Source organism: Cynocephalus volans, chromosome 6 (genome assembly GCF_027409185.1).
Source record: "Cynocephalus volans isolate mCynVol1 chromosome 6, mCynVol1.pri, whole genome shotgun sequence".
Taxonomy (NCBI): Eukaryota; Metazoa; Chordata; class Mammalia; order Dermoptera; family Cynocephalidae; genus Cynocephalus; species Cynocephalus volans.
In genome coordinates this window covers 21,408,941-21,436,033 of record NC_084465.1, presented here as the reverse complement: position 1 = coordinate 21,436,033, position 27,093 = coordinate 21,408,941, and the positions used below count along the sequence as shown (strand labels likewise).

The 27,093-nt window shown below is 48.9% G+C and overlaps 2 protein-coding genes across 3 annotated transcripts in view; one reads left to right on the top strand and one right to left on the bottom strand.

Moving 5' to 3' along the window:
• The first annotated feature begins 444 nt into the window (after positions 1-444).
• On the top strand, positions 445-17,362 carry STRA8 (stimulated by retinoic acid 8). Of its 2 annotated transcripts, none has more exons than XM_063101388.1 (8): positions 445-636; positions 3,355-3,430; positions 3,914-3,998; positions 6,895-6,921; positions 7,700-7,952; positions 11,311-11,384; positions 13,188-13,299; positions 17,288-17,362. In XM_063101388.1, exons 1-8 carry the CDS (start codon positions 445-447, stop codon positions 17,360-17,362), a joined length of 894 nt encoding a protein of 297 aa, XP_062957458.1. The 2 variants fall into 2 exon arrangements, with proteins under 2 accessions (XP_062957458.1, XP_062957457.1); XM_063101387.1 differs by having other exon boundaries at positions 6,880-7,083.
• Positions 17,363-23,617: 6,255 nt separating this feature from the next.
• The window catches only part of LOC134379636 (solute carrier family 23 member 1-like), a 58,435-nt gene continuing 54,959 nt past the window's right edge, over positions 23,618-27,093 (bottom strand). Inside the window, 5 exon segments of the mRNA XM_063098649.1 lie at positions 23,618-23,752; positions 23,754-23,881; positions 24,972-25,067; positions 25,150-25,258; positions 25,489-25,653. Coding sequence (XP_062954719.1) covers positions 23,618-23,752; positions 23,754-23,881; positions 24,972-25,067; positions 25,150-25,258; positions 25,489-25,653 — 633 coding nt within the window.

Sequence of the window (27,093 nt, the reverse complement as noted above, 5' to 3'; positions counted from 1 at the left end):
TGATAACACCAAGGCCACAAGTTCAGATCCCATATAGGGATGGCCGGTTCGCTCACTGGCTGAGCGTGGTGCTGACAACACCAAGTCAAGGGTTAAGATCCCCTTACCGGTCACATTTTTTTTTTTAAAAAAAAAAAAGAAATTAACCTGTCTCTGGTGAGTACCTGCAATGTGCTGGAAACCTCCTTGGGTAATCTCCAGTGCCCCTCAACTGTAAGTCCCATATGGGTGCCTTATGATTTTAGGACTTGAGCTTCAATAACAGATTTTGCGTCATCCGTGATTTATTTTGTATCTGTTATTGAATATATTCATTGGTTTGGAACCTTTTACTTGGGAGGCTACTCCTTTCTGTCTGCTTTGGTCTGCCTTCCTTTTTCTTTAATAATGTATTTTTATTATTTAGGGCAAAAAAAAAAGCATAATATTACATTGCAACTTATAATGGCAACCCCTGGAGAAGGCAGCAACCCCAGTGGCACAGTGACACCCCAGCCACTGGCACAGCCAAGGGAACTCGAGCCACGGTTGGCCCGGAGACGCCTGTCCCAGGCCCGCCACCGAGCCACCATGTCAGTGCTCTTCAACAACCTCAGGAAGACCATTTACCCCCAGTCGGATTTCACAGCTTCAAAGGTATGGGGACTGGGTATGGGGAGGAGGTGTTTCTACATGTGAAGGGACTACGGAGCAAGGTGGGAGCTGACCTGGAGTTGCCACCCCTGCTGGGATGTAAACAAATACCTCAGACTGAGTAATTTATAAGCAATGGAAATTTATTGCTCACAGCTCTGGAGGCTGGGAAGTCCAAGATCAAGGAACAGCTTGGGTGTCTGTTGATAGCTCACCCTCTGGTTCATAGATGGTACCTTATTGCTGTGTCCTCATGTGATGGAAGGGGTGAACAAGCTCCCTCTTTTATAAGGGCACTAATCTCATTCTAATCACTAAGGGCAGAGCCCTCATGACTTAATTACCTCCCAAAGGCCCCACCTCTTAATGCTATCTCATTGGGGATGTATTAGTCTATTTCTGTTGCTTATAACAAAATATCTGGAACCAGGTAACTTGTAAATAAAAGAAATTTATTGCTTACAGTTTCAGAGGCTGGGAAGTCCAAAGTCCAGGGAACACATTTGGTGAAGGCCTTGGTGGTGACAGTAACACAGGGTCTGACACGGCAGAATGGTGGAAGCAGAGAGAGAGAGACTCTCATGTGCTCTCCCTTTAAAGCCCTTGTAACCACGTCCATGACCACCACAATTAATCCATTCATTGGAGCATGGTCCTCAGAATCCAATCGCCTCTTCAAAGCCCCACCTTTCAATTACCATAACAGGATTTCCCACCCTCCCAACAGTTACAGCAGGGATCAAGCTTCTAATACATAAAAAATCCATATCAGGGGATTAGGTTTTAACATACGAATTTGTGGGGGACACAAACATTCTGACCATGGTAGCCAGAGAATCATCTTCTTACCCTAAGAACAAGCCCAGGATCCTGGCAACCAGTTGTCTCCTGATAGTAAAGAAGGTGTAGAGTCCCTGCTGACCCAGCAGTGTAATCATGAGCCCCAGGACTAGGGACAGTAGAACGTGTGGGAGCATGGGGTAGACCTTGCTTTAAAAGGAGTGTTCAGAGAGCTTACAGTCACTGGGTTCTTGCATGGCTGCCATTCCCATTGCTTTCTCTTTGGGTCAGCAGGGCGCTGTCCCTCCAGCTCCACCCCACCCCCACCCCTCGCCAAGTCTCCTTTTCGGGCATGAGTCAGAATCCCTGAGAATCTAGAATTGCAAAACTCAGGGTGCTGTCCCCTAGCTGCCTTGGGGTCCCCTCCCAGTACCCCCCCTCACCACTGCGTTCCCTTCCCCCTCTTCCCTCATGCACGCTGGCCACACCTCACTGCCACTGTTTCCTGAGCGAGGCCCTCCTCTCCTGGCAGCCTGTTTGTTTTTGCCATGCAGTTAGCTCTGCCTTTGAGATTCTGTGCACACTTCAAAGGTCAGCTCAGTCGCTCTGTTCAGTTGCCCTGCTGCACGGAGTCTTCTTGTCCTCTCCAGTTGGAATATTCCCCTCTACTTGTAAATTTCCACAGCCCTCTGCTTCTACCCCTGGTTAGGACTTACTTAATTCTATCTTGTGTAGAGAGGAGAGGCTTCCATGCTTGTTAGAATTTCAGCACCCTAAAAGCAGTGTCGGTCTTACTTACCTTGTGTCCAGGGGGCTTAGCACACAGCTTTGACCTTAAACAGGCTTGAGGAATGTCTGTAACCCCTGACAGATAGAGGCGGTCAGCCTAACAAACAACATTTAGCATTTCTTGTTTTTGAATAATATTGCAGTTACCATTTTGACTTTAATAATGTTACATATGGGAAGGAAGGAAGGAGGGAAGGAGAGAAGGAAGGAAGGAACAAATGAAGGGAGGGAGAGAGGGAGGGAGGGAGAAGGGGAAAATTCAGAGTTGAAGTTGACAAAGCATTTGGTAAGTTTTTAAAGCATCTAGAGTGTATGCATTTAGCAAATAAAAATACTGTAAGAATAATACGTTAATATTAACCAGCCAGTTGCACATTGTTAAAACTGAGCAAAGTCTAGCTCTGTGCCTCTGTGAAAACCTGGGGTTGACATTCATTCAGACTAAGCCTCCCCAGTCCCCTTTATTTCACCTTCAAGCAGCCTCTATAGTCGTTTGCCTTTCTGCAGCACTAGTAGTTAGCTGAACAAAGTTTGTTTCCAAATACTTGGTATTTCAGTAAGAATCCATTTCTAGGATATTGTATTAGTCCGTTTTGTGTTGCTATAACAGAAAACCTGAGACTGGGTAATTTATAAAGAACAGAGGTTTATCTGGCTAATGATTCTGGGACAGCTGCATCGGGTGCGGGCCTCAGGCAGCTTTTACTCCTGGCAGAAAGCTGCAGGTGACCGGTGGGTACAAGCAGATCACATGGCGAGAGGAAGCAAGAGAGAGAGAGAGGGGAGGGGCCGAGGTCTTTTAGTGGGGAACTAACAGACGAGAACTCAGTCACTACCCTCAACCCCCAGAGAGCATTAATCCATTCATGAGGGATCTGTCCCCGTGACTCAAACAACTTCCAGCACTACCACATTGGGGATCAGATTTCCACATGAGTTCTGGAAAGACAACATATCCAAACTCTATCAGATATGAATAAAACATCGGCCTTCTGTGCATTAGAACAACTGCCTGTCCTTTTTATCGACAGCGTCAAGGGATTGACTTTGCATGTGAGGGAGCGTGGTCTCAGGGAAGGGGCTCCTGGGTCCACAAATCCAGTCTCTGCAGTGAAAGGCCAGCTTTTCAGCATTGTCTGTCTCTGTCCTCAGTGGCAGGTTCTGAGTAAGGCGAAGAATCATATTCAGGAACTGGAACAAACCCTGGATAATTTGCTGAAGATGAAAGGTAATAGATCCCAACCTGCCACCCCCACCTCCCTCCATAGGGAAGCCTGGTTCAGTTTTCTTATTGAAAACAGAGAGATCGGTTTACACCAAGTCAACAGTGTTTACTGAGGGCCTACTGTATGCCAGGCACGGTGCTTGGGCTAAGGTTGAAGGTCATGCCCCTGTCCTCAGGGAGCTTGCAGTCTGGCAGAACCAGCAGGAGTCACCAGGCTGTGTGAACTTGATGAGGTCTCTAAGGGGGTGCTGTGGAAGGCACCTGATCCCGCCTCGAGAGGCCAGAGCAAAAGTGGATGGGAGCTTGTCTAGTGCTCTTAACTCACACACAGAAGGAGAGGTGGGAACTGGGCTCTGAACTCCCTAACGCTGTCCCTGGGAGAGTTCAGGAGCCCACCATGGTCCACCAGGGCCAAAAAGGCGGGAAAGACTGGAGGGGGGCATCTGACATTTTACTCTGTGACCCTTGCCTTCAACTCCTTGATAGAATCTTTCAACCTGGAAGATGGAAATGCAAACACCTTAGAGGAGGTCAGGAAAGAATATGCCAGCTTGTACTGCAGAAATGACAGGTGAGACCTGGCAAACTCCAGGAGAATGGGAACCTGCCACTGTGTCCTGAGCACAGCAGGTGCTGTGTTAGAGCGGCTCACCCTCCTCCAGCGCACAGGACATCAGGGCTGCTGCTTACCTGTTTAGAACAGTCTTATGCTGGAGATCAATCTTTCATACTTTATTCTAGTAACACACATTGGGCTTTTCCCTGATTATAAAAAGAGTCATACTTACTATAGAAAATGTAGAAAATATAGTAAAGCCCAAAAATATCTATCATCTCACATCGCAAAGAAAATCAATGTTAATTTTTTAAAATATCCACCTGGATTTTATTAAATTTTGCACATTACTTTTTAAAGAAATGAGGTCATAGTGTTCATATTGTTCATAGTGTTTATAGTTTTATATATATATATACACACACACATATATTTTAAACCCTCAACTAATGGTTTTATTGGAGGATACACATGAAAATAAGGAAAATACAAATCAGCCTAAATTCCAAGCCTCATGGGAACCTAAGAAAAGCCAAATTAGACTTCAAAGACGAAAAGGAACCATAGTACACCCAGGTGTCACAGATGCTGGAAGAGGAACATTATTACTAATGTCACATCCAAATTTTGAAAGAGAAACCAATTTGAGAAATGTCTTTCTCATACTTTCATGATCTCATGTTTTATATTTAACTGTTACAATATCTGTGCTTTTTATGTATATTGTGTGGATATCTTCTCTGCTCTGTTCTTAAAGGATGATCTAACATCCTGCACTGCACCTTCATCCTGTAGAGCTGCTTTGACAGCAGCCTTGGGGGTAGTGACCAGGTCCCAGTCATCTCTGGTGGCTCCTGGGCATGTCCAGCTCTAACTGCCTGGTGTATATCCAGTTGAGCTCTGATGAGACAGAGAGCACAAGCCATCTTTACCCTTCCAAGAAGAGGACTGCAAACTGCCGGCTGTCCAGAGTCTCCCCAAAGCCAGACTGGATGAAGTGATTTGCTTCCTAATGTTCTATGGTGGGGTTACTTTATTTTCTTCCCTGCGCTTTTCTGTACTTTACAAAAATTTTTTAACATTGAACATGTATCATATCCTAAGGGAAATAATCAGGGGGAAATAATAAATTATTAAAAATTAAGTAAAATTTACATTGTAGACAATGTGAAAATACAGAAAAGTATCAAGAAGAAAATAACCACTTACAATCTCACCCCATACGGACAGCTTTGGTCACCATTTTGTTTGCAGAGGGGAAGAGGCAGGTGTGGTGTGTGTATGTGTAGAAGGTACATGGCAGTGTATTTGCAGACTGGTTTTAAAAATCAGACTGGGCCCTGCCTCATAATCAGCCTGGGAGATGGTCACAGTAAGATCTACATTTGCTTTTCCTAGAAGGTTAGCCAGTAATCCCGCCCCCATCTGTTATATAAGCCTCTTTTCCTAACTGGTATAAGATGAGAGCTTATCCCATGCTAAAATCTTATCAGTATTTGTGTCACTTGCCCATAGAAGAATGGCTAAATTTCTTTTAAAATCATAATAATTAGGGAGGATTTTTAATCACAATAATTAAGACTGTGGTACCAGCATAGAAATAGATTAATTACATTTTAATTAACTAATTGTCAGTGAAGTTAAGTGCCTTTGTTCAAGATCATTTGTATGTCCCCTCCTGGGAACTATTTGCACCTGTTCTTTGCCCATTTTCCTGCTGGGCTGGTGATCATTTTCTTATACAATTGTAGAAGCTCTTTATATATACAAAGAAATTAGCTCTCTTTCTATTACATGACTTGCAAAAATATTTCCCTTGGACATTTGCTTTTGCTTTTTTTGGTTTTGCCATGCAAAAATGAAGTCTAATCTATCGATCTGTTATGGCATGTGAGTTTTGGAGAATACTTAGAAAGGCTTACTCTGCTTTGAGATTAAAAGAAAAATCTTCTATGTTTTCTTCTAGTGAGCTTTCTTTTTAACTCAACATGGTACCTTGGAGATTGTTTCTATTGGTATGGAGAGATCCTGGGTATAAGTCCTGACTTTCTGAATTGTTTCCTGTTTTATTCTCTTAAAACTGTCTTTCAAAATTTTAGAAGACTCCAACTAATCCATTTTTTATACATAGATTGAGTTTTTGGTTTAAATTTAAGTATTTTATGGTTTTTGGTGATATTGTAAATGGCACTTTTTAAAATGCCAATTTCCAATTGTTCATTGCCAGTGTATAGAAACACTATTCATTCTTTTATATTGACCTCATATTCTGCATCCTTGCTAAGTTCCCTTCTTAGTTCTAGTCACACGTTTATAGATTCTTTGGGATTTTCTACATAGATAATCACAATGTCTGCAAATAAAGACAGTTTTATTTCTTCCTTTCCAGTCTGTATACTTTTTGTTTCTTTTGCTCACCTGATTGGACTGGCTAGAGCCTCTAGTATGATTTTGAAGAGAAGTGGTAAGAGTGGATGTCCTTGTCTTATTCCTGATCTTAGGGAGGAAACACTCAGTCTTTTATCAAGTGCGATGTTAACTATAGGTTTTTTATCAGGTTAAGGAAGTTGCCTTCTATTTCTAGTTTGCTGAGAGTTTTTATCATGAATGGATGTCAATTTTGTCCACTGCTTTTTCTGCATCTGTTAGATGATTATATGATTTTTCTTCTTTAGTCTGTTGATATGGTGAATTACACTGACTGGTTTTCAAATGCTGAACCAGCCACCTTGCATTCCTAGGATAAAGCTCACTTGGTCATAATGTTTTAACATTTACTGATACATATAATATAGTTGGATTATACATATTGTTGCTAAAATTGTGTTAAGAATGTCTGTCCATGTTCATGAAGGACATTAGTCTGTAGGAGCCATGTTTCTGTTTTCTCCCCCAGCCTGGTTTTGAACAGTTTTCCTCTGAATGACTCCTTGCCCTGGTGCCCAACTGAGGCAGTTGGGAAGGATGCAGAGGAGGGAGAAGATGAGGAAGAGGAGGACCAAGAAGAGGAAGAGGAGGAGGAGCAGAAAGAAGAGGAGAAAAATGCGGAGCCCTCACACTCCCCAGTCACTTTGTCACCAGACCTCATGGAATTTGAACGGTGTGAACAGCTGGGTGGGGTGGCTTGGTGCACCAATGGAGCTCCCCTGAGGAAGGGGACAGAGGCTCCAGCTGGGACAGGGCCCTGATCATGAAAGTTCTAGAATTTCCATATAGGAGGCACTCAGGGATGGGATTGGCAGAGGGGCTGGAGATATAGTCTTGAAGCTACATTTGTACACCACACACATTTTTACTTAGACTAGGTGTTTATTTGGGGTGCCTTGGGCAGAGGCTAAAGCCCCCCCAACCCCCAACACAAACACACATGCAAGACCCCTCAGGGGCCAATGCTGGAATTGCAGGAGGCTCTCCCCACGGCCAAGCCTGACTTACAGGCCCCAGATTAAAGCAGAAGTCATATCATGCCCGCACCTTCGTGGGATCGGAATTTTAAGCCATTTCCCCATAGGATGACAGCTGAGCCACCACACCTCTCCTCTTCCACAGGACAGAGAGCTTGGTGGGGCGGGGCACCAGGAGGACTCCGGGAGAGGTCCCAGGACGGCTTCTGCTCTCCAATGGTCGGGGCACGCGGAGACTGGCCAGGTGGGCAGCCTGAGGACGCGCTGCGACGCGACCCTCGGGGCTGAGAGTGGGTGCCGCTCCCGTTCCAGGTACCTCACCTTCTACAAGCAGACGATGGACCTCCTGACGGGGCACGGGATCATCTCCTCGCAGGAGGTGATGCTGCCCATCGTCTCCGCGGCCATCTCCCACCTGTGGCAGACGCTGTCTGAGGAGCACAAGGCGAGTCTCCTGCAGGCCTGCGCACAGAAGCACCTCCCGGGCCCGGCAGAGGGCAGCGTGAGGGACAGCGGGGTGGACAGCCAGGGGGCCAGCTGCTCGCTCGTCTCCACCCCGGAGGAGGTGAGCAGACCCCGTGGGGGCGCAGAGCTAGGCTCGGGGTCACTCAGCGAGGCTGCAGGGCTGTTCGGATTCTGGCTCACACAGTAGGTTTCTGATTTCCTCCACGTGATCTCGGTGACCACATAGCAGCCTGCTGAATCTCCTATTAGTTTCCCAGCCTTTCCCTGGGGATCGCAGGAGAGAAGCCCTAGAAGGTCGTATCAGTTGGGACACTTCAGGCTGCGGGTGACTTGATTATGAAACCATGAAGACGTGGACTGCTCCCATCCAGGCAGGGCGGGCTGGGTCAGTCGGGTAGCTCAGGGGTCGGGTGGCTCAGTGACGTCCCCGTGGACTCAGTTCCTCCCTTCTGTCTGCTCTGTTCATCTTAAGGCTTCCCTCCCCTCCCCACTTCTCCCACTCCCCGTGGCTGCACAAGAGCAGCTGGAGCAATCGAGCTGTCGGTTCTTCCTCCTTTCCATCAAGTAAGAGGAAGAAAGATTTCCTGTGAAGGCTCTTTCTTAAGAGTGGAGGAAGAACTTTTCCAGAAATTTCCACCACACCTCTCCTCCCCTCTCATTGGCCAGATGGCCAGCTTACTGAACCAATGACTGGCAATCAAGGGAGGATACCATTTGGACCAATCAGGCCCAGTCCTTGAGAGGCGTTCAGTCCCACCCCAAGGAGCACTGCTGCAGCTCAGTGAGAAGGAGGTGACCACAACTTCCACTACAAATGCATTTCTTAGCATTTAAGCAGAGCGTCAGGTGGCATTAGCAGTCACCCAGCACTGAGATAAAAGCAGGCCCACGGCTGCTCTTCCCGAATTAGGAGAGTCTCAGAAGACTGCTGTTCCCACAGGGCTGGAGGCTGCCCTCGCTCCTGTACCCCTGGGGCAGGCATTTTTCTACTCTCTGCACATGTCCTGTGCTTTGTAGAACATTTAGCATCCATGGCCTGCACCCCTGGCCCTGACTTTCCAAATGCCCCTCAGTGTGTGGTCCCTTTGAGGAGACAGTCAAGCTAGTCTCCTGGTGTCTCTGTGGAGTCTTAGAGCCAGAGAGCCTCCAAGTGCCTCTGACCCTCGGGATACAGTCCTGGAATGCCCCCATCCTTCCGGAAACTTCCACAGCCATCAGGCCCAAGCCTGGAAAACAACAGATGTTACCCAGTCCTGTCCTTCCAGTTTACAGGCCTCTAGAGGGTGTGACTTGCCCAGGACACTCAGTTCCTATGTCAGGGATTGTGTCTTTCTCATCATACATTTTTTCAAATCTCTCCACCTGGGTGTGTACGTGTGTGCGTGTTTGCCAGCATGAACACTTCCTCAAGGAAGAGCAGACTCAAAGAGAAAACACCCAGAATCGAATGTCCCCAAATCATGGAAATGGCTTGTCTGGCCTCTTTCAGGGAGGGCTGTGGGCTTATGTTCTTCTGGTGTTCAGGGAAGCTGGCAGCAGATCCCCTCAGCTGTGCCCAAGACCCCTCTGCCTGCACAACTGTCCCCAGATTTGGGCCTGGCCAGGGCTGGGTGATAAGGTAAGCAGAACAGAGAATACTCACACTCAAGGCAGGCACAGAGCCATAGTGACTCCTGCTGTGGCTTCTACGTCAGTTGCAGTGAAACAGCTGCAGTTCCTGGCCCATCTGGAGAGGTTCTACTGCAGACAGTTATGTGTGGGCCAGTCCACGGATTCAGGGTCAGATATGCCCAAGAGGCCCTGGACAGTTCCTTTTAGGATTTGAGAGGCATGGCTCTGTAACTGTGGTGGGCACTCCAGAAGAGCCACAGAGCCTGGCCTGGGTTTCCCCTCCCAGGCTGGCTTGTGAGAGGACTTTGCATCCATGAGGACAATGTATGGCCTACAACTTTGGTGGGAAGATTAGTTGAGGACAGGAATGTAGGTCCTGGGTCCCTGTCTCAGTCCTGCTGGGGAAACGCGGAGCTGCTGGGCCTCTGGGCTGATGGACACAGGAGCTCAGGCCTTTCTGTGGCCCCTTTCCAGATCCTCTTTGAAGTGACCAAAGGGATATCAAATAGGACACCAGAAAATGTCCAGAAAACTAGGAGAGGATCATCCATATGGCCAAAGTCCCGAAGGATTCAGTTTCAGCAAAGCAAATTGAACGACTTAGAGGGCAGACACAAGTCCTCTGGGGAAAGAGCAGTGTGTCCTAGGTAGGAGTGAGGAGAGGCCTTGGTGGGATCTGCCAGCACCTGCCAACTCAAGGCCAGAGAACTTCCTCTCCCCTCCTTTGGGTAGCTGCCAGTATAAATGGGGTACCAGAGAAAATAAAGCACACCCAGTTAAGTTTTTAGGATAAGAACGTCCCATGCAATATTTGGGACATTTTTATGCTATAAATTTGTTTGTTCTATATCTGAAATTCAAACTTAAGTAGACATCCAGTATTTTTATTTGCTAAATCTGACCATCTGAAGTGTGAAGAATATTTAATATTCTTTAAAATTAGGAAATGGCAAGACCAAAATCTGTCTAAATAGCAAGACTAATTGCAACAATCCTACAAGTAGACATTGTTGTTGTATTAGTCCATTTTGTGCTGCTATGACAGAATAGCTGAGCCTGGGTAATTTATAATAAACAGAAATTTATTGGCTCACAGTTCTGGAGGCTGGGAAGTTCAATATCAAGGTGCTGGTATCCAGCAAGGGCCTTCCTGCTCTGTCATTACATGGTGAAAGGTTAGAGAGAGAATCCACTCTCAAAAGCCCTTTTTAAAAGGCATTAAACCCACCCATGATGGCAGAGCCCTCATGGCCTAATCACCTCTTAAAGACCCCACCTCTAAATAGTTACAATGGTAATTAAATTTCAATATGAGTTTTGGAGGGGACAAGCATTCAACCATAACAGTTGTGATTCCTGTTTTGTAGAGGAGGACTGAAGTGCTTCAGCAACTTGTTCAAGGTCACACAGCCAGTCAGTGGTAGGGCTGGGAGTTGGTTCTCCTGCAGCCTAACCCCAGAGCTCCCTTAACCTCTGTATTCAGCTGCACTGGCAAGAAACTGCTCGATTGTGGCTCTCCTGGGGAGGTTTAGATGAGTCTTTCCCAGCTATATAAATCGAGGCTCTGGCTGTTGCATCTCACGCCCGAGCTCCCACCTTCTTTAGAAAGAGGAGACACAGTCCCCAGTGCTCCCCGTACCTCTCAGCCACCTCCAGGGCTGGCAGTTTGCCCGGGAAGACCACCAAGCAGAGCCCCTAGGTTTGGGCCCCAGCTTTGCTCTGCATGCCCTTTTGGGATACAGGCTTAAGAGAGAGGGCCTGTCTACTCACCTCTCCCACAGCAGCCTAGAGCAAGCGTCAAACTGTGGAATTGTTGCTGCCACGTGAAGTTGTGTGCTTTCTTTCAGATCCTATTTGAAGATGCATTTGATGTGGCGAGTTTCCTGGACAACAGTGAGGCTCCAAATACATCCAGCCCCAGGTAAGGAAGCGGGTGTGAGAGAGCACACGTGTGTGTGTGCACACACCTGCGTGTGCACCCCTGATGTTTAGGAGCCTCTCCTCTTCCCAGATGGGTGCATAATTCAGTGGAAATTCTTGGGGATCTATTTTTTCTTGTTATTGGAAGTGGATGGTCCTAGTCTGGGGATGTCATTGTCTAGGGTGTCCTCAGAGTAGAAAATTCTTCCACCCTGGCACAGAGCTGGGACACACCAGGTTATCAGCTCAAGGTTGTGGCAACACATCTGGTACTTTGCACTGTTTTCCCAGTATGTCTTAGTCCTGCTTGTCCCTGCTTAGGGCTGCCCTGCTATAAGTCCATTGTTTATACAAAATATCATAGATGGTGGCTTATGAACAACAGAAATTTATTTTACAGTTCTGGAGGCTGGGGTCCAAGATCAAGGTGCTGACAGATTGTCTGGTGAGGGCCCATTCCGCATAGATGGCACCTTCTCAATGTAACCTCATGTGACAGAAGGGACAAGGTCTGTCTCTGGGGTCTCTTTTATAAGGGCACTAATCCCATTCATTTGGGCGCCACCCTCATGACCTACTCCCTTCCCAAAGGTCCTACCTCCTAATATCATCACATTGGAGATTAGCTTTCAGCATATGGATCTTGGGGGTACACATTCAGGACAGGTCCTTCAGATACCTGTGCTGGTGTCATGGCTATAAAGAGGCCTGGAAATTTGGTTTTTCTTCCTTGGGAGTGAGGGTGACTGATCACGTCCCTGTGATCCCAGTGAATATCTCCACTGTGCTCTTGATGGGGGCCTGGCTTACGGGTGGTCTGTGAAGCCATGCAGCTACCACTGTCCCTGGTAACCTGGCGACCTTTGAGCAGAGCTTCAGGCAAAGCAGACATCAGCATTTGCTCCCCCATCCACCTGCCCCACCCAGAGTAGACAGACTTGGGGAGAAGTGGGATCGAAAGGGAAGGGCTGTGTCCACTCCACAGCGATCTTGTAGTGACTTAAGCTCCTCTCAGTTGTGTGTGGAGTTTGATTTTGCTGAAGCTGGCTGGAAGCAGATGTTCCTATTTCTGCACTTTGTCGAGAAGTTTTCAAAGTGTACTTCTCAGGCAGTGATTGGAGCTCCTTACCCAGCTGATGGAAAAATAAAGCAATCTGTTAACATTTTTTTTCCATAGAAAAGGCAGGGATTGCTGCCAGAGGGTTCCCAAGCAGACTGTGGGAGCTTACCCCAGGAAGAAGTGAGGTGAAAATGCCAGCTGTACCATATGACTCACAGCCTGTATCTCAAAGGCCCCACTGGCACTGGGCTTCCCCCTTGTCCCAGGAAGGCATTGGGAAAGGAGCCTGCAAAACAGGCCTCCTTTCCGTGCCATGCCAAGTCTTGAGTTACGTGTTAGACTCACCGAGTGGGGGTATCTCGCGGTCTGAACTCAAAGTGTGTAATGAGCTGCCTCGGCAGCCACAGGCAGAACCGGACCATGGGGTGGTGCTGTAGCAGGAGGACTTGGGGCAGAGGAAATCTTGCTCCCTTGTTCCAGAGGCCGATGCTTAGAATGCTACATTAGGGCACAAGAGCCAGCCTCACCGTAGTCTCATTTTTCCAGGGAGTTCCGGATGTGACATTTGAGTAGAGGCAATGCAGACCTTTCAAGAAGAGCTCGGGGCTGTCCGAGAATTCAACTGGCTGTTTAGAAGTGCTTGGTTCACACTGTAATCCAATACTTTAAGAAGGGGACTGCCAAGCAGAGGTGAAAGATTAGGATTCTAAATATTTGCTGTTTCTTCTTTCTTTCTGTTGTCAGTTCAATGTTTGCCAGCTGCAACCCAGAAAATCCAGAGGAAAAGTTCCAGCTCTATATGCAGATCATTGATTTTTTAAAAGACCTTTGCTGTGTTAACACTCAGTTGAAACAGGTAGGACAGAGCAGAGTGTGGTGGGACCTCTGTCCACCTCCCTTAGGATGGCAGAAAGGACTCCTGAGGACCCCAATCACACCATGAGGGGCCACTGGGCAGACATTCATTCTCTCTGGCCTGCACCATGAATGGTCACCTTCAGCCTAATGCATCCTGTGGAGTGGAAGACCTCCAGGAAAACGGAGGAAATAGACAGAGGGAGGTCCTCCAGGGAAGACCTGAGACTGGGAGCCCTTTGAAGTAGGGACCAGATCCTAGGGGCCTGGCTCTTAGCAGGCATTTGTAAATTTCTCACCTTTCCAAAAGGCTGAGCTGGTTCAATATCTTCTGAGACCCCGCAATAATATCTGCTATCGGCTTTTGCAGGATATTAATTTCTGCTTACAAAAAGCTGACAGTGCCGCTTATGATGACGTAAGTTGTGGGGTTCTTTATTAGAAGGGGTCTATTCCTGGACGATTTCATAGGGGGCGGGGGTTATGTTTGAGCCACCAAGGGCACAGGCCCTTTCAGATTCATAGCCATGGATTTTTCTCTACTGATTCAGCAAAAATACCACTTTATTTAAAAAGGTAAGCTATGATAATGGCAGATGTTTGTCTAAAAATGATTAGGACACCTTTTTAACAGGCTAAGGCATAATTTGGCTTTTCCCCACTAATTCTTCATTTCCCTCTGCAGAGACCACTTTGAATCCCCACCTGGAGTCGGGAGCCCTTCCCAGTGGTTTGTGCCACTCTCCCTCCCCCATCTTTGGGCGACAGTCCCTTAGCAGCTGTCCCCTTTCTCTTGGACACAGTTAAATTAGTCCACTTTACCAAGATTTCGAGAATAGATTAAAGGGGAAGTCTTTGCTTTCTCTGCTTCCTTTCTCCACCTACAGCAGAAAAGAAAGAACAAGCAGGGGTTAGAGAATCCACATGAGAACTGCTGTGGGAGCTCGACCTGTACCAGCTCCTTAAAGCAAGGCATAGCCATGAAGCCAACTTTATCCAGTGAGCTCTAAGAGAAGTCTTCCATGGGAGGGGGCTTCTGAGAAAACTTTTCCTTCTTTACAAAAATGACAGGAATAAGAGAGCCAAGGGTGCGTCCCCTGCCCACATTGTTTCCCACCTTCAACCCTGATATGATTCCTGGAGTGATGACAGCCATCCTGAGGCCACACACTAAGATGCACGAGAACCAAAGGCCAAGATACTAAGGAGGGTAGAGAGGAAAGAAAGAAGGAGCCTGGGTCATGCTGACATCAGCAACCCTCTGAGCTACTCTTAGCGGCACCTAACCCACAGTCTTCCAGTTAGTGAAAAGAATTGTTTAAGGCAGATATTCTGCAGCCTAACACCTTCCTAACCCGTACAGTCTTCTACACAGACCCCAGTCATAAGAGCCCACCATAAAAGTCTGTATTTCTTAAATGTAATATATACCATCCCTTAAATGACAACCTAGTAGGCTGTTCTAACAATCTGCTTATTTAACATACTTAGTGATATCCTTTTCTTTTTCTATTTTTAGAAAAGTAGTCACAGACCCAAAATCTGATATGCCCTCTGTCCTGGAAATATATTGATAACACACAACACGAAATATGCAATTTCATGGAGATCAGGGAACTCCCTGAAAATCATTCATGAACTCCCTGTACGGTTTTCAGAGGAGACCCACATATAAGAATCCTGGATTAGAACAAGCTTTTTATTTCTTTACTCATTATTTTCCTATTTTGGTTAATTTCATTTTAAAATGCCAAACTTGTCCAAAAGTTTAAAAAACAAATCCAGATTCCTGAGGCCTCAAGATTCTCGTTCAGTGTTGTGAGAGTGGGACCCAGGAATCTGTATTTTGAACAAGCTCTCCAAGTGGTACTGGGGCAGGAGGCCTCAGGCTTTGATGGACTCTGGGGCAAGAAGGGAAATTTCGTTCTCTTCCCCATTTCCCCTGCAACTCGCCTCCACCCCTGCCAGCTTTACGGGAGGGAGTTGGATGAAACTCAGTTAGCACCTGTACCGGCTTCCTAGGGCCACTGTAACAAATGATCCCAAACTTGTGACAAACTTTTTTTTTTTTTTTTTGAAGATGACTGGTAAGGCAATCTTAACCCTTGACTTGGTGTTGTCAGCACCACGCTCTCCCAAGTGAGCCACGGGCTGACCCCTGTGACTTAAACTTTAACAGAAATTTATTCTCTCATAGTCCTGAAGGCCAGATTTCTAAAATTAAGGTGTCTCAGGGCCATGCTGCCTCTGAAAGCTCCAGGAAAGAATGCTTCCTTGCCTTTCCCTAGCTTCTGGGGGTTTCTGGCAATCCTCCCACTCCTTGGCTTGTAGCTGCATCACTCCAGTCGCTGCCTCCGTCTTCACGTGCCCTTCTTCTGAGGGTCTCTCTGTCCCTCTCATCTTCTTTTATGGACACTAGTCATTTGGATTTAGGGTCCACCCTATCCAGGATGACTTTATCTTGAGATCCTTAACTAATTACATCTCAAAGGCCCTATTTCCAAATAATGTTCCAGGTGGACATGAATTTGGGGGGGACACTATTCAATACACTTCAGCACCCAGTACCAGAAAACATCTCATAGACTGTTGCTTTCAGCAAATCTGCAGTTTAAAAATGCCTCAGACACCATTTTCAGAGGCTGAAGGAAACAGAACAGTTTGAACAACATTCAAGCACTTGCATGATGGAGACTTGGGTGTTTGGTTCCCTCCCAGGACAACTGGCCTCCTGGCACCTCCCCCTACTCTGACTCCCTCTTGGCTCAGCCTCTGCCATTGTCTTCACCCTGAACAAGGGGCCCATGTGATTCTCTAGAGACCGCCTGATCCCACCTCTCTGATACCCCTGGTCCCCGTTTCCCCATCAGCAGAGCATGGTGAATGGGAACTGCTTCTCCAGAGCAGGAAAGCCTTGGTTTGCAGAGACCGTCTCCCCATCTGACTGCCACCCTTGGGACCAGGTCCCATACTCATTAGATGGATGGCTGGGGTTAGGGGTGCTGCCCCAGGCCCAACCTGCAGGGCTAACAAATGACGGGGGACATTTTCTGCTGAGATGGGGAGACACAGGAAGAGCAAAAATTCTGGAACATACTTTATGGGGAGAGTTAATGGGGAGTACTGAGAAGTTGGCTGGGGTCATTATAAAGGGAAAAGGAAACTCTAGACAAACATAACACTGCTTCTATAACAAGTTATCTCCTAATAGGTAACCCATGTACATGGTGTAAAATTCGAAAGTTACCAAAAGATATATAATGAAAACTTACAGTCTGTCTCCTACCAGTGTCCCTGGCTTACTACTCCATACCTTTCCCCAGAAGCAACTGCCATGCCCAGTTTCTTGTACATCCATCCAGAGACATTCTACAGATATTTATATATGCTTACAAACACATTAGGTGACTGTCCCTTAGCAGTTGTCCCCCCTTTGGGGGGGCGGGGGGGCTACTATACACATTGTTTTGCACTTTGCCTTTTTTTATCGTATATCCCAGATAGAGCACTATCTCATTCCTTTTTTATAAAAACAGCTGCGTGGTGCTCCATTGGTGGGTGCACCCTGGGGTAGTTCATCTTTACAATTTCCCTGTCTCTCTTATGGGATCCTGGAAATCCCCAGGACGGGAAAGAAGCCAGTTCTGCTATATCCTTCACCCTCTACCCCCCACCTTTTTGCTGGCTGGTACAGGGATTGAACCCTAGACCTTGGTGTTATTAGCACCAGGCTCTAACCAACTGAGCTGACCGGCCAACCCTGCTATATCCTTTCTGGATGTCATAGACTGTTGAGTAAACTGGAAAAGGGACCATCCCTATTATAGCCCCCACTTCCTGGCTGGAAGCTGGAGACGAAAGTGCCCCTGAAGAGATACAGGGTAGACGGGAAGAGCTGGGCACGCCCAAGATGCCTGGGCCTTCCTATCTGCCTGGGGCCTGGAACCCTTGAATAAAAATGTAAACCTCTTCTACCCTGTGTTTTGCAGGAACCAGACCTTCCCATTGATGATGAGATGATAATGTTGAGGTGCCTGGAGACTTTTGATGATGAAGATTTGTAATGCAGAAGGGCTGGGAGGGAAAGAGACTGAACGAGGGTGAGAAGTTTCCATGTCTGAATGCTGGCAGCTAAGTTTGCACCTGCCTCGGCCTTCCGGAACTCTTTGGAGTAAACTGCCCCAGAAGCATTTTGATAGTTTTAGTTTCTGATTATTATAAGTATATGAGAAGCATGGCCCTGTTGTGGTCTTTTGGGGTTCTTTGGTATAAGGCGCTGGCTTGCTGCATGGCACTCCCCCACTATGTTCCTATTTAGGAACATAGCACCAGGTGCAGCTGAGGCCCAAGCCACGGGCCTTTCCAGAGGACAGGCAAGGTCTGTCCCTACAGGTGGCATAACACTACATACTTTCAGCATGTCCTGGGCTCAGGGCACCACCGTGGTGGGTTCTACAGAGTTCTGGAGCCCAGCTGCTCATCCTGCATGCTCTGATAGCCCAGGAACAGTGCTGGCCTCAGCCCTGTGCTACAGGATATCAGGGTGGAACCAGATACATCTGCTGCTTCTGGTATTAGAGACCCTATATGGGCGCTACAGTGAGGTCCGTGGGGCTCCTGGACAAAGGGTGCAAAATATCCTTGGCTTTACACACTGGGGGTGAGGGTGAGTTTCATGTGTCACCTTGGCTAGGCCAGGGTACCCAGATATTTGGCCAAACATTATTCTAGATGTTTCTGTGAAGTTATTTTTTAGATGAGATTAACATTTAAATCAATAGACTTTGAGAAAAGCAGGTTACTCTCCATAATGCATCCAATCAATTGAAGGCCTTAACAGAAGGAAATTGGCCTCCCTGGAAGAAGAGGGGGTTCTGCCAGCAGACCACCTTCAGGCCGGAACTGCGGCTCTTCCCTGCCCGCTGGCCCATGCTGCAGATTTTGGACTTGCACTTCCATGATCACACAGGCCCACTCCTTTAAACAGATCTCTCTTCCCCCTCGCTACACACATACATGCATACTCTCTGGAGAACCCCGGCGAATCCACTAGGTGTGCAGAGAGAATGGGCTTGCCTGGCTCTTTACAGTTTGAAGGTCACAATAACAGGAAGGAAGGAAGGGGGCATGCTGGCACGCAGATCAGCTACCCCGGCGACTCAGCAAGCCAGGAACAAGCCAGCGTGTGGGAAAGAAGGAAGGGGTCTTCACAGAGGTGCGTGCACATAGTAGGCCCTCAAGCAACGTGTGCAGGCTCTAGCCGGCCCCTCCATTTTTGTACCAGGCCTGCCTGACCCTATGTAGTCCAAGGCTGAGTGAGACTTCATCCTGAGGCAGTACATGCCAGGGGCCCCTGAGCAGAGTGGACCTCAGCAGCATGCTGAGCTGTCCCTTCTCTCCACAGCCGTGTGCTAGGAGTGATGTCCCCACCTTCAGTCCTCAGCTCCAACAGCCCTTGCTCCCCTCCCCATCTCCTGCAGGCCTTACTGGCTATTGGTGCAGCCCAGGACGGAGTTATTTCATGAAACTACCTTCCCATGGTATTCATTCTCCCTTCCTCCCCACTGAGCACCCTTCCTCTGTCAGTCTCAGGGATCTTCCTCTGTCAGGCTTTTGCAGATGAGGCACCTGGCTCTCCTCTCCAGCTATTTGTCCTGCTGTGGCTCCCTGACGACAGCACATCATGAGAATACAGTACAGGAAAACACACTTGGAAAACTGAGCCTGGCTGGGAGGTGTCTGGAGAGAACATAGGGAATATCCTAAGTCCTACAGGTGTCAGCCAGAGGAAAGTCCATGAATGGCAGAATTGGGCAGGATTTGAAGAGCTGCGGGGGGCAGAGAAGGGTGGGAAGAAGGCTTTGCCTGCCCTTGACTGGTTTGAGAGGCATCGTGGGCTCCCAAGAGCAGCCAAGCCCAGAACCTGGGTTTGCAGCATATTTATTATAGCATTTTATATAGGCCTGACCCTATGATTTCAGGCTCACCATATCCCACACTCACAAAAATTAGGCTTTTAAGATAGTGGAAATAACAGCATGTGTATATGCTGATAGAAGTTACTAAAAGAAAATTTGCTGATACAAGAAGGAAGTCTTGCTGCAGTGAAATCCTTGAGTAAGAGTCAGGTGCAGGCTCTGGAGCACATGGGGAGGGAGCCAGCTTTCAGGGGGAACCCAGGCAGTTCATTCATCTTGAAGGAGGGCAAGAAGCTGAGGGTCTGGGCCCAGAGCTGGGAGATAGAGAGAGGCCGATGCTCCCAGGTGCCTTTCCGATTGCTTCTCTGCAGATTCCTCAGTGAAATAGAAAGTGAGGACGGAGGTGGAGGGGGGCTTAGAAGAGAGGAGGGAGAGAGAGCACGCAATGGACTAGGAAAGGTGGCCTGACTGTCAGGCAGCACTGAGGGCCTATGTGAAGTTCGTGGTCATGAATCTAAGACCAGTCAGCTCGGTTGTGTGTTTTCTCCAGCGACATTCACCTGCGCAGGGGCAGGCACAGAGAAAGTGAAGAATTGTTTCCGATCAGCACTAAGATTTTGCCAAGAGAGCACGAAAAAGAGAGAGCAGACCAAGGGCATTAAGAATGCAAGAAGGTGATTATTATGATTGACCATGAATTGAGGCTGGATGAGGAGGGAAGGAGAACAAGAGGGAGGTGGGAGGATAGTAGATTTAGATCCTGGCAGGTTTAAGGGTTATTGGACTTGGGGGACTAGCAGTGTGAGCTGGAAAAATAAGAGTTGGTGGTCAGAGAATTGCTTGAAAGTGGGACTTGTAGGAGGTGCCGTTATTGATAATCCCAAAGCCTAGTCTGAAATATGGCCAGATTATCATGCAGCCCAAGGAACTGAGAGGCCAGGCCTGGGAAGAATGAGCTCTGTGGATATGAAGCCACCAATCGTTAAGACAGGATTGTTGGTGAAAGAGACAGTGACTCGCACACTGGCATCCTCCAGAACTGTGAGAAATAAATTTCTGTTGTTTATAGGCCACTCAGGTTAGCATCTTTTGTTATAGCAGCCCAAATGAACTAAGATTGTAACCAATATAGGATTTTTAGTTAGGGACTGTAGCAGGCTGAATAATGGCCCCCAAAGATATCCATGTCCTAATCACCAAAACCTGTGATGTCATATGACAAAGGGACTTTGCAGGTGTGGCTAAATCAAGCATCTTGAGATGGAGAGACTATCCTAGATTAATTGGATGGGCCCTAAATGCAATCACAAGTGTCCTTATAAAAGGCAGGCAAGAAAGTCAAAGAAGACAGAAGAAGATGGGAGAATGAAAGCAGAGGTCAAGTGCTGAGCTTTGAAGATGGGGGAAAAGGCCACGAGCCACAGAATGCAGGCCCCTTCTAGAACCTGGAAAAGGCAAAAAATGGGTTCTCCTAGAACCTCCAGAAGGAAACCACCTGCCAACACTTTGGTTTTATCCCTGTGAGACTTCCTACTTCTAGAACTATAAGAGCACTTGTGTTCTTCTAAGCCACTATATTTGTGGTCATTTCTTACAGCAGCCATAAGAAACTATTACAGAGACAATAAAGATAAAGTCTTCCAGCTCAACACTTACTAAAACTTCTTTGCATAGGATACCCTAAGATACCATGGTCCTCCCTGGGATGTTTTTGGTAGAGCCAGTGGGGAAGGCTGTCTTTCTTGTGCCTTTGCAGTCCCAGTGGAAGGCTGTACACCTGGGGTGACGTGTGGCCACCTTCTCAGCCACACTGGGAGAGAACAAGGCCGGCAGGCAAGGAGAAGCGGTGATGGGAGACGGATAGAGAGCATGCAAGAGAGAGAGACAGACAGACAGACCTCAGCTCTCATCCTTCAGGCCTCAGTTCTTCCTGTGATTTTTCTATGGTCCTGTGAGCTCTCCTAGTTTCCTTCCTTCCCAGTTACAAGAACCAATAAATTTCATCTCCCGTTTTTTGAGTTTAGCTTTTCTCATTTGCAGCCAAAAGGGCCCTGACAATTACACAGAGACTTCATGTGTGGCTTGTCAGGGAATTCAGAGGCTGTGACCACTTCTCAATGGCTGTGCCAGGGCAGAGCTGGGAGCACCCCAAGGTGCGTGCTTTACAAGAGCCTGCCAGCCACAGTGATGCCAGGCTTCAAGGTCAAGGCCAGACCTGCAAGATCCTCCCACCTTTTAGGGTTCTTCTATGAGTCAGAAGCTTTCAAAGACACTTTCTGCTTGGATGTCTTTTGGGGATAAATTCTGTTATGTTCTTTCCTCTTCTTATCACTCAGCTCTCAAGCACCGCAGGGTGCCGCCACTCCTATAGTATCCCAGGGCTGGCCAAGCAAATGCAGTCACTGGGCACCATTCAGGCTCGTTCTTAGGAGGATTGTCACTGTGGGCCACCGTATTGCAGACTTCCCTGCCCCCACCTCACCTCCTCGCCCCCTTAAAAACTGAAATTCTTCATTTGAAGTAGCAACCCTCCTTCCTCCCTGGATCCATTGTATTTGGAGGGACAGTGACTGGATTTGTCCCAGGAGACAGTGGAGTCTGCTCTTCTCCCTGAGGGTGCCTCCCTGGCAGTTTTGGAGGCATCAGGGCATTGGTTCAGGACACTCCGGGAATAGTCTTTAAGACTGGCCACTCTTAACCAGTCACCAACAAAGACAGTTTGGACTTAACGTCCCTACATGTGCAAGCTTATAACCGTACACACTGAAGGCCGTCTCCCTCTCCCCTGTATATTTTCCGCCCACTGGGGCAGGCTGAAGTCTAAGGCCACAGTGTGCCTTCTCGGCCTGGCTTGGTCTCAGGACTCCTCCCTGGAGAAATACCCATGCACTTACACCTTCTATTGGAGTCCCAGAGCCAGGTCTCCAGCTTCTCCACCCCATCTGGCGACCCCTCCCATTTCACTCAGATAATAAAAGAACCCAGTGGCATGAAGGGCTGTTGGAAGGTTTTAGTGGAGGGGCTCTGGGGTGAGGCAGACCTGACCTGGGAGAGCAGCAAACCCTTCACCGCCCCTCCTCCCCGCATGCACGGGCTTTGCGCTCACACTGGGTTCCCTTGCTAGTTCCAGACGCTGTACTGGGTGCACCCCTCCACCACCCCACTTCTAACATGCAAGAATGCACACCCCAGCTCCTCTCCTAGCACTCACCCACTTCCTGCCCATGATGATGGGAGACTGGGAATCACCAAGCCTTGGAAAGTGCATTACAGGGGCCTAGCAGAGATGAGTGAATGGTGGGGTGCAGGGCAGAGAGTCCCCGCTAGAAACAGCCTCAGGTGCTGCCCTTCCCACAGCCCCACAGGAGAGTATCTCCCCTTCTTTCTCTTGGAGGAATGGGTTTGGCCAAGTAAGGATAGCAGTTTTGATGGGAAGGAGGTGTTGGGAGACAGCATGGATTTTTTGTCTTGCTCGTGGGACCCAGTGCCCATCTGAAAACTGAAGACATAATCCTGAGTGCCCTACGGAAACAGGGGAGGCTTCTGGAGAAGCCCAGGGCGGCAGAATTGAGCTCAGCTTCCCAGCAGCTGCAGTCCACTCTGGTAGACAGAGTTGGGGTTCTAGCAGAGGCTGCAGTCCTGTCCTGCCACAGCAGGACTTTGGCCTCCTGGGCCTAGTATGCCCTGTCCTACATGGAAGGGGTCTTAGAACCCCTACCCCATGACTCCTGGGTCTCAGGCTGGGCATTCACTCCTGCAGGGGAGGCTGAAGAGCAGTGGAGAGGGCTGGGGGGAGCTTGTGGACAGAACAGGGGACAGTGGAGTGTGATGAAAACCACACAGGACTGTGGCCATGTGGCCAGCCTCAGTTCTACTTAGATAGATGAGCTAGGCCACAGTTCCCCAAGCTGGATGGGGACTGGAGCTCCAGGAACTCAGAGCAGGTACAGGGGGGAGGATAATCCTCACCGCTCCTGAACACCAGCCTTGAGGGGCCGGGGCTGGAGGGGAAAGAGCTGCGGAGGCTGGCAGGGCCTCCCCCCTCTTTGGAGAAGAAGAGAGCTGTTCTTCTGACCTTCCAACAAACAGCCCCATCTCCGTCCCCCTCTCTACCCCAGGCATCTTCCTCCCGACGCTCCAAAATACTGCGAAGAGCATGCAGCGAAGCAGGATTCAGTGTGGACACCAGGCCATGCTTGCTTACACTTGAGACCAGGCCACAATGACCAAATGACCAAGTCAGAGCACCTTGTCGTGTTCTCATGTCATGATCTTAATTGAATTCTTCTTTGGATGCCAGGGTGTGCCAGGTGCTGGAGGCACTGGGGAGGGCAACACCCACCAGTACCTAAACAGGGAGAGGGTGGAGAGGGATTCGGGCCTGTGGAGGGACGGTCCCCCTCACATCCTGGTTTCTGTGGCGCCCTGCGGGAACTCTCCTGAGCAAGCTTGGGAGCAGATGGGGAGCTGGCTCACACCCACCGTGCCTTTGCCACTGTGTTCCAGCCTGCACCAGAAGGGGAGGCTCCGGGCGGGCGCAGGAGGACGTGCAGAACTTGCTGCCAATCCCCCAGGGGAGGCAGTAGATCTCCGAGGCCTTCAGAGTCTCCCCAGATTCATCCTGGATTTGATCCCATGCCAGGAGGCCTCGCTCCTCCTGACTTCCTGATAGGCAACAGTGAGAAGTCAAGACTGGGCCCTGAGGGAGTGGGGCTTCCTGCAGGCACTCACCAGGTCTCCTCTGAGGGGCCGCCCCCTCTTCCCCTCCTCCTCCTCCTCCTGATCCTCCTCTAAGCACAGCTCAGCTCAGCTCAGCTTGGCTCAGTCCCACTGCATGGCTGACACCGTGTGCCAAGCCCCGGGTACAACACATAGGAACCACGGAGATTTCCTCAACCCCAGGGGGTGGGCCTGTGTGCATTTCAATGTTTCTGGCATGTGGATGCATTTTACATTTGGTGGAGAGAAGCAGTGTGAGAACAGAATACCATGAGCAGGTGCTATCACAGAGCTCCTTTTAGGAGGCCGTGGGAGGATCCAGAGGAGGACAGGAGGAAAGACCAGCTCGGCAGCCTCCTTCGGGAAGCCCTCAGTGACTGGAGCTCCTGTGCTCTTCACCTTCAACTTGCTCAGCACTTACAGACCACAGCCCTCATCAGCCTATAGGGTGACTGCCTGTTTGCCCACCTCTCTCCCTCATTAGCCTTGGATTTCTGGAAGGCAGGGGCATGCATGTCTTACTTCTCTTGTATTCTCAGTACATGGCACCTGTTACATGGCACTTGCTCAGTGGATTTTTATTAAAAGAATGAATGAATAAATAGATATGTGGTCTCCCTCACCAATTAGATTGTAGGCCCTAAGAAAGCCAGGACTGGGTCTTTTTCCTTTTGCTTGTGGTGTATTTTCTACTTTAGGGCCTGGTTATAGACTGAATTGTTTCCCCCTAAATTCATATGTAGAAGCCCTAACTCCCAATATCTCAGAACTGACTGTATTTGGAGATGGGGCCTTTAAAGAAGCAATTAAGTTACAGTGAAGTGGTTGCGGGGCCTGATCCAATCTGACTGGCGTCTTCACAAGAAGAGGGGATTAGGACACACAGAGAGATGTCAGGCCCTGCACCCTGCCCAGACCCAGGGCCCACTCAGGGGAGGCTGTGACCAGCCTGACAGGGCCAGGGGAAGCTCTCCAGGTAGCCCAGATGCTGACCATCTACCCACAGTGCCAGCTCACAAGGCAAGCTGAGCCCTACCAGGGATGGTGTTGTCCAGGAGAAAGCCCAGAAATCCACCAACAAACATGCCCGTGGTCAGCAGCACCTGGATGACCTGGTCCAGCTGGAGAAGCCCTAGAGGGAGACAAAGCAACAGATCCCCTGCAGGCTGTGCCCCGGGCATGGCCACCATCCAGATGGAGCAGAGGACACTCACCTGTCTGGAGAATCTCAGCATTCTTCTTCACCCAGTTGGGAATGGTGAGCCCACAGTAGATGGAGAAGCCAAAGATGAAGAGGTTCCTGGACGAGTTCATGCCCACGTACTGAAGGAGAAAGGCCCAGAGGCAGGCACCTTTTCTGCACACTGATGCATGTACTGTTTTCACAGGTTCTGATACTTTTGGCTAGTTCCTTCTTCCATCTGGTGGCTTCTGGGAGCAAGGACTCCCTTCTCTTCCACCCTTGCCCAGGCCCATCCCATTCCCCTCCATCCCACGGGCTGCTCTCTAGAGAGGGATGCCGCTGCTTCTCCAAGGGAACTCACTGGCCTCACCTGCAGATTGGAGATCCCTACGGCCGTGATGAGCCCAAACATGACCAGGAACATGCCTCCATTCACAGGGGCTGGGATAGTAGAAAACACAGCCCCGATCTTCCCAAATACGCCCATCAGAAGCAGCACGCAGCCCGCAGAGACCATCACCATCCTGCTCCCCACCTGCAGCGCCCGGGGAGACAGGGTGAGGAGGACCAGCCAGGCCAGATGTCCAGAGCCTCTGCACCTCCAACACTGCAGAGGTGGATTTGCAAGAGCAGTGCCCTCTAACCCCACAGTGACCCCCCCCACCCCCTAACAGGGCTTGGGAAAGGCATGACCTCAGCCTGGTCTCTGCCACACCTCTCCTCTCTGCCACTCTTATACCTGTCCTGGCTCCAATGCTCCTCCCCTAAGAAGCCAGTAAGGCAAAGGGAGAAGTCTCTCGGGAAGCAGAGTGGCCCAACGCTTGAGGATGGGCGTTTGAATGCCAGTCCGAGCTCTGCCTCTAACTAGCTGTGTAACTCTAGGCACATGGCCTCACCTCGCTGAATGTCAGCCTCCACGTTTACTACATGGGATTAATAATACCTGCTTCATAAGATTAGATCAGATACTGTATGTGACGTGCTCAGAACAACGGCAAACATTAGCATAGTAAGCACTCCAGAAGGAGTAGAGATTGTTTGCACAGGACAGGGGTGCCAAGTTCTACAGCATGATGTTGCATCTCGGGCTTGTGCCATTGTCCCCTGGGGTTACGTGTTTCTTTTTCCCTATAAGATCACATGCCCCCCCCAAAGACAGGAATCTCTTTTACTTTTCCTCCACAGCCACTCTTCGCCCACAGCACTCGTACAGCATTTGATATATGCAAGTTTCATGGATCATGGAAGGCCAGGGCAGGATGGTAACCCTGTGAATGCCTTGTTTAAAACTCTCATTTTACAGAAGAGAAAACCAAAGTCCAAAGACGGGGAGCAAGGTGCCCAAGGCCCCACGGTGGACACGTTTGAGTCATACCCAGTCTCCTGTGTCTGTCTAGCAATCAGTCCCCTGGGTTTACAAACAGCCAGACATGTGGGTGCTTGACCCACACCACATCCATTTCAATTTCCACGTTCCTGTTGCTTTGTAAGTAGGGTCTGTAATCTTAGTGGGCGAGACAGACACCCAATGGGCAAGCTAATAAAGGAAGGAGATCATTTCTGATAGCAGTATGTCTTCTATAACAAAGTATCAGTGGGGAGGGGTGCTGGGATGGGAGCTTTGTGGAGGGTGGTCGGGGGAGGCCTGCCCAGGAGGTGAAGGTTCAGCTGAGACGCAAGGAAAGAGGAGTCACGCACTTGAAGATTTGCTGGAAGGGCATTCTAGAGAGGAAATAGCAAATGCAGCCTCCATGGTGGGAGGAGTCTGGTGGTTTGAGAGCAAGAGGAAAATCAGTGTACCGAGGGTGCGTGACCCAGGGAGAGAGGCAGGGGATGGGATAGAGAGCAAGGCTCCATCATGCAGAGCCCTGGGGACCACAGGAAGGAGTCAGAATGAAATCCAAAAACAAGGCATGCACAAAATGTGGCACATCCACATTATGGAATGGAATGGAATATTACTCAGCCTTTAAAA

Excerpts from the sequence above, each read along its gene's own strand:
- STRA8 (XM_063101387.1), top strand. The coding sequence starts at position 445 with ATGGCAACCCCTGGAGAAGGCAGCAACCCCAGTGGCACAGTGACACCC. Across the intron at positions 3,999-6,879 it reads TTGTACTGCAGAAATGACAG|CCTGGTTTTGAACAGTTTTC; the intron begins GTGAGACCTGGC and ends TTTCTCCCCCAG. Across the intron at positions 7,084-7,699 it reads GACCTCATGGAATTTGAACG|GTACCTCACCTTCTACAAGC; the intron begins GTGTGAACAGCT and ends CTCCCGTTCCAG.